General features: G+C 51.1%; 5 protein-coding genes across 5 annotated transcripts; 2 read left to right on the forward strand and 3 right to left on the reverse strand.

Moving 5' to 3' along the window:
• Nucleotides 1-374: 374 nt before the first annotated feature.
• On the forward strand, nt 375-1,256 carry CkaCkLH20_02451 (uncharacterized protein; the record flags this gene model as incomplete). The annotated part of the gene is made up of 1 exon (XM_038885170.1): nt 375-1,256. The coding sequence occupies one exon, from the start codon at nt 375-377 to the stop codon at nt 1,254-1,256; it is 882 nt and encodes a 293-aa protein (XP_038749958.1).
• A 177-nt stretch (nt 1,257-1,433) lies between these two features.
• On the reverse strand, nt 1,434-2,277 carry CkaCkLH20_02452 (chitin binding protein; the record flags this gene model as incomplete). Its single annotated transcript, XM_038885171.1, has 5 exons — nt 1,434-1,624; nt 1,680-1,779; nt 1,838-2,016; nt 2,074-2,131; nt 2,194-2,277. The coding sequence occupies 5 exons, from the start codon at nt 2,275-2,277 to the stop codon at nt 1,434-1,436; spliced, it is 612 nt and encodes a 203-aa protein (XP_038749959.1).
• A 1,091-nt stretch (nt 2,278-3,368) lies between these two features.
• CkaCkLH20_02453 (LanC-like protein) lies at nt 3,369-4,622 on the forward strand (the record flags this gene model as incomplete). Its single annotated transcript, XM_038885172.1, has 3 exons — nt 3,369-3,863; nt 3,910-4,184; nt 4,436-4,622. 3 exons carry the CDS (start codon nt 3,369-3,371, stop codon nt 4,620-4,622), a joined length of 957 nt encoding a protein of 318 aa, XP_038749960.1.
• Nucleotides 4,623-4,749: 127 nt separating this feature from the next.
• CkaCkLH20_02454 (FAD binding domain protein) lies at nt 4,750-6,652 on the reverse strand (the record flags this gene model as incomplete). The annotated part of the gene is made up of 2 exons (XM_038885173.1): nt 4,750-4,824; nt 4,874-6,652. 2 exons carry the CDS (start codon nt 6,650-6,652, stop codon nt 4,750-4,752), a joined length of 1,854 nt encoding a protein of 617 aa, XP_038749961.1.
• Nucleotides 6,653-8,439: 1,787 nt separating this feature from the next.
• Nucleotides 8,440-9,822, reverse strand: CkaCkLH20_02455 (uncharacterized protein; the record flags this gene model as incomplete). The annotated part of the gene is made up of 2 exons (XM_038885174.1): nt 8,440-8,523; nt 8,584-9,822. The coding sequence occupies 2 exons, from the start codon at nt 9,820-9,822 to the stop codon at nt 8,440-8,442; spliced, it is 1,323 nt and encodes a 440-aa protein (XP_038749962.1).
• Nucleotides 9,823-11,516: the final 1,694 nt, after the last annotated feature.

The following is an 11,516-nucleotide window of genomic DNA, read 5'->3' on the forward strand; positions in this document are numbered from 1 at the left end:
CATAGGAAGTCCGAAATCTCCACTTCACCGCGTATGTCATGCATGTCGTCCACTGTTCGCTTCTAGAAAGCATGATCTATAGGCGGGGGTTGCAGTAGATCACGGCCCGCGCCGCAGCCGTATGTCAGGAGGCTTAGAGAATCAGAATCAAGACGCCTCGTACGTGATGCGGGCCGGTCTCTCTGAGAACAGACGGAAGAAATGGGCAATCGCGTGCTGATTGATTAGTTAGCCAAAGGCTCCTTTCATAAACGAGCAACTCCCATCCTTCTTGCCCCTCTTCTACTGCGGATGTCTTCGTATAAAAAGATCACTGCAACACATCTTTCCGCCGCAATATTCTCTTCGAGAACCTCCTCAAAGTAGCCGTCAATATGACGATCGAAGAGCACCCAGATCAGTTTACCAACACCCGCAAAGCGGACTTCAAGTCGATTTATAACCAGCCGGACCCGCGGGCGTACTTTCAGGCTCTTGCCCCGCTGCAATACCAGATCCCGCAACAAGCTCTTCCCTTCATGGAACAAGTTTTGAAACTGTCGGCCTCTTCAGGAGTCGATGGGGGCGATGATCTCAAGCACCGCAAAGTTCTCGACGTCTGTTGTTCATACGGAATCAACGCTGCTCTCCTCCGTCACGGCGTAGACCTAGACTCTCTGTCAAAGTACTATGTTTCCTGCTCGAAGCTTTCAGTACAGGAGCAGGTTGCCTCAGACCAACGCTTCTTCGCCTCGAAGCTTCGTCGTCCGGAGGTCGAAGTCCTTGGTCTCGACGTCGCTCCCGAGGCCATCGGTTACGCTGTGAAAACCAACCTTCTCCACGGTGGCTGGGCTGAGAACCTCGAGACGTCTGACCCATCATGTCGATTCCGTGAAGCGCTGAAAGACGTCGAGGTAGTGGTTTGCACTGGCGGGGTCGGCTATGTCGGTGTGCGGACCTTCTCTCGCATTGTGGCCGCCTCAGAGAACCCTTCCAAGTTGTGGATGGTCACTTTCGTCCTGAGAGTGTTCTCGTTTGACGAGATTTCCGACGCTCTGGAGGAGAAGTACGGACTGGTTACGGAAAAGGTGCGAGGGCGTCTGTTTCGGCAGAGGAGGTTCACATCCATCGAGGAACAGAATGCTGCTGTTGCTGATGTTCGAGCAAGGGGACTCAATCCAAGTGGCTTGGAGGAGGATGGGTGGTTCTATGCAGAATGTTACGTTACGAGACCCAAGGGTGTCGCTGTGAAGATGCTCGACTTTGAAAGACTTTAAAGTATCTCAGGCTCGGGCATGCCAGTCAATTTTGAACTTTGGAAGCAGCAGCAAAGAAGTAGATCACTAGACCAATGTGTTTTGTCATGATAATGGTATATACGACATCTAAAGTGTGTATCTAACAGGTGGGTAATATGTACTGATGGAAGGCGTCAAAATGCTTGAAGACTCGGCTTAGAATCTCCGGTAAACGGCTCTGGTCCGGTTCGAAGCACCAGTGCCATTCGAAGCCTGGACGTAGAAGTCGATGCAGCTCTCGTAGGTCTGCTTGTTGGTCTCGGCGTACCAGTACCACTGGATAGCGCACTTGCCACCCTCGTTGCAGGACTCGGACAGAGTATCAGGGATGGTCACGTTGAAGTCGGCTGTGGATTCCCGTTAGCGCATGGAAACGAAGCCAAATGTGATGCTTCGACTTACTGTCAGCGAGGGGGTCCGGGTTCTCGGTCGGCCAGTCGGCCCAGGAGATGAGGGGCTCGCCGATGACGGTGTTGGTCGCGAGGTCAATGACGGAGATGTTCTATGGCAGCATGTTAGAGTCCGGTTGCTTGGACAAAGTATCATGGAATGAGACGTACGGCGTGGCCTGGTCTGTGGCCAGCGACAAGGTCGATGTGGAAAGGAATGACCTCTCCGGCGGTGACGGCCTTGACGTTGTCGACGTTGTCCTCGAATTGGTACCCGCGGCACATGAAAGCGTTGCACTTGTAGTCGGCGTCGGCGACCTTCATGGCGTTCTCGATGGGACCGGCAGCGTCTGCATTGGATTGTTGTTAGTCATAGCTGAAGTGACGATGAGTCTGAACAAACATACCACTCTCGAGCTGGTTGGTGACGGCAGTACCGCAAAGCTCCTCCTGCTTGGCACCGGTCTGTCGATCTCGATTAGCTCGGGGCCGGAAGGGAAAGGGAAACTCTCGGATCCGAAACTCACGGTGCGAGGCTCGGGGTCCTGGACCACGCCATGGCCCCAGACGCCGGTGACCAGAGCCGCAATAAGAGCGTGTGTAAGCTGCATTTTTCAAAAGATTGACTTCCGGAAGGCCTGCCGGTGGAACGGTTCGAAGTGAAGGAATTGGGTAAAGAAAGATGTGTCGCACTGCCGGATAGCCGTCCACGCAGGGCCAGAGGGAGACTGTTTTAAAGAAAGCGAGCAGAATTTCACCCACCGATCGGGAACTGCTTTACGGATAGAAATTAAAGGTCACCGATGGATCTACAGGAACTGTTCCTCCGCCCGTTGTTTAATTCATCGCGCACGCGTGTTGTACCCGTTCATCCCTGGTTTCTCCACTAATGGCGGACGAAATGCCGCCAATGCTGCCCCTGAAGTCATCTACTTGAGGCGCCGCCGTAAACAACCTTGCAATCCACCGATGTCCCTGGTGGAACCGCAAAATCAAAACGAAACACGCAATTCATTCGACAATTGGTGGACTTTTCGGCTGGGCAAACGGGTTGGGCGGGCTTTGTCCGCATTTGAGTGAAGGAGGTTCGAATTCAGGTTGGAAAGGGGATGAAACGGCGAGTTGACGACCGCATTTCCTAACGCCAAGAGGCAATCCGGCAACGGGAATGCTTGGAGCACGGCGAACGGTGATTTACCGAGATCGGTAGCCTCCGGAGCTGTAGCATTCTCCGAGATCTGTCCCACATTGCGCTCTGAATTAGGATTCCAGAGAACGTCATTGATCTTGGCTATGTACTTCCGTTCACCTGAGAGTTTGGATGTTTTCCAGACCGAGAACGAGTTGCCTCACTGCGAAACCTGAGCTGGAAACCGTCCGGTTCCATTCTCATCCAGAGCGAGAAAAAAAAAACACGCGCCGAAATCGCCGAATCGCTCGATTTTGATTGTTTTCGCGGGGCCGTGTTGTCAATACCACTCCATCTGAAAGATAACGAGCGACAGGTCGATCATGGCTGAATACGATAAGAAGGGCGAAAACCTGATGAATAAGCCTGCGTTGAATTGACCTGTGAATCCATCATCGGCGCGAAAGTTCCTCTCGACTTCCCCGCACTTGAGCTGTCAGCGAATTGAAACACCACCATTACTGTACGATTTGATCCCGTGCAGTTGGAACAACGGCTCGTCTAGTCACTATCATGGCTGGAAACATTCCAGTTCCAATTGAATCGCGGTTTATCCAGAATGTGAATAATCCGAACGATTACCTCACCTTCTCAGGCGATCTAGACGTCCTCGTCCAACAAGCTCTGGAGCGTATCATTGCCGAAACTCCTCCACTGGCTGCATACTCTCCTGCGCAATGTCGAGGTCTATTTCGGGGGCCTACGTCCCTCGCCTACCTCTTCTTGAAACTGGGCGTCAAATATCCGTCCATGAGGATTCAAGACCAATCCTCAGGTCATTGGGCCCAGCTTTACATGGACGCGGAACGTACAGGAGGCGATTCAGCGCCTTGTGGGTTGGCATGTGAAAGTGCCGGGTACTGGGCCGTCAAGACTATGATGGATGGAGCCAACGCATCCAGGTTTTGCGAAGAGATGGACCGGTTGGCGAATGAGGAGGATCACCCCCATGAGCTCCTCTTTGGTTACGCCGGGTTGCTGTACATCATTCGCGCGGTCGAATCATGGGTATGTTGGTTAGTCTTACATCATAACTCGGACTAACAGCAATCAGAGACCCGAAGCTGCCCGTTCGTTGACAACAATCAAAGCCCGGATGATGGAGAAGGTGCTCGGCGCCGGGCCCGGGTGGGTCTGGCGGGGAAAGCGATACATCGGAGCTGTACACGGCGACATCGGCATCTTGACACAGATCTTACTGACAGATCCAAAGCTTGCTGGAAATTCTATGGCAGTAGCTTCCCTTGATCGGTTACTCAGCTTGCAGCGTGAGGACGGCAACTGGACCACCAAAGATGACGACGATATCCGCTATGAAGGACTTGTCCAGTTTTGTCATGGGCACCCGGCTTCGTGGCATCGCTTTTGAGTATACGGCGCCTTTTCCCCGGAATGCAAGATCGCATAGATCATGCTATTGATCTTGGAAGACAGGCGATATGGAGGTTTGGTTTGTTGCGAAAGGATCCTTGTATCTGCCATGGAATTCTGGGCAATGCCATGTGAGTATGCACTCTTCAGGCTAGCCACGGACTTGTTTTGACTGTCGGTTGTAGGACGTTTCCACCAGGACCACGTAGAGATCACTTCCTGGCCTGGTCGTTGCCAGCGAAGCTCACAGAAGAGCGTGAAGCAGACGAGACCACTTTCCCTGATGAAGATGCGGGGAAGATGTCGACCTGGTTCAACTATTGGCCTGGTGCGGCATGGGCTTGGTCGGAATACCAGTCTGAGATTCCTGGTATCATTCTTTACACTGATGTCTAGTTATGTTTATTGAGTCTATTGATTCCCATACAACCTGGATGTACCTCAATCGGATAACGGTCTTCCCGCCTCCATCGTATCTGCATCATTGCGTTTCAAGTCTCGTGCTCCTCCTTGTAAGTTGAGTCTATCCTGTCGTGTTGGGGACGTCGATCACGTCCTTGTTCTGGGGCAAGCTCATGATAATGAGGTATAGTACGTCCTAAGAGCCATGTTAGCAAAGGCTTCCCATTGAGGTTTCTCTGACTTACATTTTGGAATAGACTCCTTATGATATCGCGGGGGTTCTTCCCTTCTGTAATTCCTCCCTGTCTCTGATCTTTGATAGTTTTCTTCTCTTCCTTAAGCTTCTTTTTCTCTTCCTCTTTGGTTCTTTTCTGCTGCTTCTTTAGCTCTTTAGCCTCCTTCTCCTTCAGCTTTCTCTGGATTTCCTCTGCCCTCCTCTCTTCCTTCATCTTCTCTTTGAGCTGGGCCTTTGCCTCCGCTTTAGTAAGTGGGCCGAAGGGGTTTTGCTCGTCATCATCAGTGGTTACTTTGCCGAAACTCTCCTCTTGCTGCCCTGTTTGTGTTCCTTCTTCCAATCCTGGAGCTGTACCCTCATCGCCATTTCGAGTATCTCGTGCGTTCTCACTGTCATCGTCGGCCTTCCTCTTCACTCCATTTGCGTCATCTGACTTGCTTGTTTCTTCAACATGAAGCTGGGCCGGGTGTTTACCCCCTTCATCCTTCTTCGAGGTCATTTCTTTCCGCTTATACTGCCAGGTGCCGCCAGTCACCAAGGCTACGATGTCACCGCTTGCAGCCGGATGTGATGGGTCGGCATATCGCGACTTGAAGCCCGGCCTGGGTATTGAGCTGGCGATCAAATGATCGGGGTTTCCATCGATCCAGTCAACCTGAGATCGCTTGTCCAAATATCCATCGAGCCATATCTCGGCTCGATCCAGAGCATTCTTCTTCTTTTCGTCCACTTTACCCTGACTATTCTTTAACTTCTCCAACGACGCTGGAAAGACAAGCGGTGCTGGCTGTGACCACCCAAATGCCCCGTTATGTGCCTTCATTCTTCGTGCGAACTTCTGTTGGATATTCTTGAACTGGTCCTTTTCTGGTCTTTTCTCATCCGGTGTCTCTGTCTTATCCCGAGGCAGCTCCGATTCAGAACCTGAAGTAGATGTCTTGCCATCGAAACCGACCGCAACCTCGCTTTCGCTGGTGTCCGGTTTCCATGTCGCGACAAAGCAGACAAGCCCATGGGGAGCAAAGAAGTCTTCATTGACGCGGTCCAGGAAGGTATTCGATTTGAAGCGGCTTTGGGCTTCCATGATGCCTTCGACTGCCACGCCGAGAACGATCCCGAAGGCTGTCAAAGCAGGGTCGGGTGAGATCAGGTCTGCCAAGCCGGCCAGATTGATGGCATAGAGATACGGATTTGGCACCAGAGACTTGTTGAAAGTGTCGATAAAATCAAGAAACGTCTTCTCGTCGATTCCCGCATCTGCTAGGATTGGTGGGTAGGCTCTTACAAACCCTCGCACTCGCGTTTTCGGGCGCCTTTGAGGCAACACCACCGGCAGGGCGAGTTCTCCACTGTTGGCATGGCCTTTGTCAGGATCGGCTTGATTTCTCTTGAGAAACGCCGTGGCGAGATCACCAGAGTCCTTCGAAGGCTTTAAGCCCGCCTCATCTGCGACATCCTGTGTCGTGATACGCTGCTCGGCATCGTCGAGCTCCCAAATCGCGTCGTGCACACGTTGAGAGTTTGGCTCCTCCGTTTCGGGGTGGGAAGTCTCGTCGTCCTTTGCGACCGTCGAATCCTTCTTATTTTGCCGGTAATGCGCAACTTCCGAAAAGAAGCCAACGCCTGAAGCAGAAGCTCTGACAAGATCGTCAACTATGTCGTCTCTTTTCGTGATGGTCCCGCTGGTTCTCGTAAAGGTCTTGTCTCTCTCCCGTACGAGCTGCTGTACGACACCTGATGTTGCTTTGGTCCATAAATCTTTGCCCTCTTTGGTGAAGTTGGAGCTCATTCTGGTGGCTGACAGTAGAACCCAGCAGAGACGATGATGATACAGCAATAGAGAGTTATTAAGGTCGAGTTGATTAAAACACCCGATGTCAACTGTATGAGCCAGAAGCAATGAAACTAAACGACGACTAGTTCGGGTTCAAAACTGAAATTCTGGTGTACCAACAAGTTGAAATAAACATGGACATACCAACAGAATCGAATCGAACAATTTAAGGTATATATGTGGAAAATGAAAAGGCTCAGCCACAGTCCCAACAGCTTCCCGCTGCACAATCTCGCACTCGCATGTGTTGCGAATCAAGTCCGACGCTATTTGCTCAGCTGCCCTTGGCACGTCAGCAGCCAAGGTAATCGTACCGCTGTCCGCGGAGGGCGCTAACCTGGCATTGCCTCAGTCGCTTCTATGCGTAATTCAACGTTCACAAATCAATATGATAATCAAGTAATTGGTGATGGCTTAGTTTACATACTATGGGAAAATTTGGTTCTTTCGTGATCGAAGTCGTGATATTACAGAAGGTTGACTCGATTGAACACCCGACGGCAACTTGACACAATGCATGTAACCTCGCCTTTAGTCATGCTATTGCTTCCAATTTGATCCCGACAACAGCAAAGCTGATATGACCCCGTTCATCTAGAAGCTCACGGTCTTAACTTCGCCGGGGTCTCGCCGGAACAGTGGGTCAGACAGTGGCTTGGGATTGAGTAGAGCATTTGGCCCAGGATCGTCATACCCACTCCAGGTTGCGATCAGCAACAAGGATCATCCGGCGTTGTGGCAGAGTGGTCTAATGCGCAAGACTAGAAATCTTGTTCCTTCGGGAGCGTCTGTTCGAATCAGGCCAACGTCGTCTTTTGCTTTTTGAAGTTGATTACAAGCCGCGCTTCACTTTTGCGCTGCTAAATCTTTAACGATAGAGGGCTACAACATAACTTAAGCGTCACGAGCATTTCCTTTAATTCTATCTTCTATTTGTTTCTCTTCTTGCTTAACTGCCTTTTGAGCGCGTAGTACACAACAGAGTGACTCATAAAACATAATGATAAGTGGCGCTATCCACAGCAGTGCGTCTCGCAAATAGCGGTGAACGCCTGACATGGAGACTCCTACAGCTGGACGAAAGTATCCCACCTGTCAAGGTGCCAGAGTGGTTAATGGGCTGCCCTGCTATGGATCCTGATCTCTGATCAGTGTCTTGGTTGTTCAGGCAGTGGCTTCGGTCGCGCAGGTTCGAATCCTGTCCTTGACGATATTCCTTTTTGCTCATGTACCATCATCCTCGCGTATTCTGCGCCTAATTGGAACCACCGTGACTACGGCATCAAGTGCGTAGTCGTTAATGCACGAATTGGCCGGCAGAGCCTAGAGTGGGTTTCCTCTTAATGCTTCATCGCTCCACCCATTTTTGCTGGAAATGTCGTTACTCCAACTACATACTGTCTCGCTCTACCTAGCACGATGTAAGCCCCGGTGATTTGACACTTACTGACCATTCCCTCGAAATCGCCAGAGACCGACAACACTAAAAGGCACCAGGAGCCTGTGACACCAAGAAACGTTCGCATGCTTTAAAGAAATGAGACTCTGACACGTTGGTCTGAGATGTCAGCCATCTCTCATATCAGCTTACATGTAGCCACATCTAGGAATCTGATTTCAATGTGGCTTTTGTTATGAATATTTAGCTATTATCCTTGATTCTCCTTCGGTCGGCTTTCATACACCACATGCAATCTTCAGCAATACCCGATGAAGCAAGCAACGCCCGTGCGGCCATATTCTCAAACTGGCTGGAGAATGAGTCTTCTGTAAGTAACCAAGGGCAGATCGCCGTTGTCGTGAACCGACAGAATCAGATGCATTGTCTGCGAGAAAGTTGATTAGCACAAACGTGTCTGTCCACGGTTAAGCTGCAGTTTTCCTACCGTGTTGCGTTGAGGGACCACTTTAACTGCACTTCCAGCATCGTTCAAGCTTGTGATGTTGAGATCTTTGCTGATGAGCGGGATTTCGAAGCCCTCCAAACCGCGGCCACCTGCCTCACGGTAGTGGTACCAATCGAAGCTGAGGTCGTCGTCGTCCGGATCCCAGCTTTCAGAGGCGTCAAACACAATCTCGTCACCAAGCTTGTAGGATATCTCCCAAGCCGCCGGCCCGCAAGACCCGTTGACAACGGCAATCGGCTCGTGGTTGTTCTCGTCGAAGTTGCTGTTGATGGTCCACTGCATACGCGCGGCGAAGTCGAACTGGTAGGCTTCTCTCCATCGCCAAATGGTCGCGAACCTGCTGAGGAAAGCCTTGCCATTGGCACCCTCAACGTAATCCGCAGTGTCAGAGTAAACCTTGCGGAAAGCAGCAGTGGGTGCATCGACAGGCACATAGCGTCCGCCCCAGCTGCCCCATTGCGGGTTGTCGATATCTCCGAGGCCGTTCTGGACAAGAGTCAGGAACGCGGGAGTATCGCCCTCCATGATGAAAGACCAGTTGAGGTAGTGAGCCCCAAGAGGACCAATGCGGATGTGTTGCTCCAACCAGTCGTTGGAAACAATGTTGGAGTCTGGGCCGCCTTCATCGAAGTGTCTGTACTCCTCGCCAGAGATTCCGATCCAAGTCGGCTGGGTGTACTCGTTCCAGCCGTGCAGCGAGACGATGTATGACAGCTCCGGGTAATGGAACCGAATCCAAGATCCTGCATCGTCCTGGTCCGAAATAGAATAGACTCGAAGTTTGCCAACAAAAGTGTGGACAGCATCAACGTCACGAGACTCTGAAACATGCTGAAGAGCCTCGGCCAAGACGGCAGCGCCGCCCCAAACGGAAACCCAGAGAGGGCTTTCAGACTCGTCGGTTGCTGTGATGAGTGCGGTAGCGGCATCACTCAGGTTGTTGGCCTTGAGCGCCTCCAGCCCGTAAACCGGATGAGCAGATGTTATCTTGCTCAGAATATCCTCGGTCGAGGGGTACGGCGCATACGACGGAGCATTGGCACTCAGGTTGTCCACGACGTTGCCGTATCCATCGCTAATAACCTCGCGGATCGTCTCGGGGTCGGTGCGATTGCGAAGCCAAGTGGAGGTGGTAGCCGCAATACCTCGGATGTCGAATTCGTTGGCGTAAGTTAGGAAACGAACCAGACTCATTTGGTCGTCTGGTTCATTGCTCATGTCGGTAAGAACGAAGACTCGGGGTTTGTTCTCATATCGAGACGATTCGCATTTGGCATCTTGTGCCAACGACAGAACCGGGAACAAGAGTAATAGAGTCCCAAGGAGGGCACGCAAAACAGAACTCGCCATTTCGAAATCAAGACAAGTGCGTTTACCGTGAAGACTACGCTGTGCTGTCTCTGCAATGAGGACTTCAGACTTCCACAATATTTATATTCACTCGCATACTACGTAGCCTCTCAGCAAGTGACTCAAAAGGCTCCTACAATTGCCCAATACGCGTTTAATTATGAGGCGAGGTGGATGCAATTACCATAAGCAGGATGTTAATCCAACTCTTGTAATAACTATGGCGACTTCTTCCTCACTCCAGATTCCGGGGAATGTCGGTACTCGGTAGAGAAGCCATTAGAGCGGTTCGAATCCACAAAATAAGAAAATTCTGCATGGGAGCATTCGGAAAAACATTGACTGGAAAACAAGATCTACACCGTCTCCTGTGTGGGTGGATGACGATGTTGCATATCCCCACGATGTGTTCTTCCCCATTAAGGCAAGTTGCGGGGTAAACCCCAGAATCAACAGCCGAAGTGGATGAAGGGCGCGTAACATTACCTTCTTTGGGATCATAAAGTCAGCAAGCAGTGGTCATAAGAGCCGGTTGGCAGGTTGTTTTGCAGTAATTCCGAAAATGTTTGTCATCGCGAAACCGAGATTCTGCCTTGGCCGCATTACCGCCTGTGCAAACACGCCATTGCAGCACAAGATGACGTGAATGAATCGAATGTTTACTTTCAAGAGAACAGAAAAGAGTTAAAAGCCCGGTTTTACCAGATCAGTTAGATGTCGTGATGACGAAGTTCAAGGAAGGTAATGCGAGAAATCTGTTCAGTGTTGTCTGAAGATCATTGATACCAGAGGTGTTTGTTACCGAATCCAGACTTGCAGTTGACTCACTACTGGCTAACTGAGTCTGGGTTCTTGGCCCTCATGTGCATCATGAGGAATGGTTCATCTCACGAACCGAACCACTCGATCTGGCAATATCCTTGCAGCCATGCACGAACTACAGCTACTCTCACTGAAGACATGTAGCAATAGTTGGAGAACAGCCCCTTGGTTAACGGCGTATACAAGCCAATTGAATGTCGCGGTCCGCCTCGAAACACAAGCCGAGATCAATGTCGCGGGTTTGGCGTCTGTCTGTGTTCCCAGTCACTCGATTAAGCGATCCGGCGTTCATGGTACGGAACACAGTTCAGGGTCCCACGAGCCATCTGAGTACAGTCTGGAGAACAAGTGCCAGCCTAAACAGCCTCAGGCTAAGCATTCTTGAATATGGTCGGAAATTAAGCTTAAGAACATAAAGGCGGGTCCTCCGAACAGAGTTCATTAATCCCGGCGGTGGTGTAGCGGTGTACCAGTTTGACGGTTGCCAACCTTGCAGATAGCTGTCTGGAATCTCGCTACCGGGGGCACATGGCAACGATAACTTCACGCCGTCGCAAAGCAGCAACTAGCGGACGTTACGGACGTTGAAAGCTGAGCGCTTGGCGTTCTCTCCAACCTCACCGACATCTTCCACGAAGAAAAGCAACGGTCCAGACCGTGCTGGGGAGTGCCGAAACAAGTCTAGATATGCTGCCACGAGGAAGTTGCTCAGAAACAAGCCATCAATCTGTCAGCTAAGC

This window comes from Colletotrichum karsti, assembly GCF_011947395.1.
Source record: "Colletotrichum karsti strain CkLH20 chromosome Unknown Scaffold5, whole genome shotgun sequence".
Lineage (NCBI taxonomy): Eukaryota > Fungi > Ascomycota > Sordariomycetes > Glomerellales > Glomerellaceae > Colletotrichum > Colletotrichum karsti.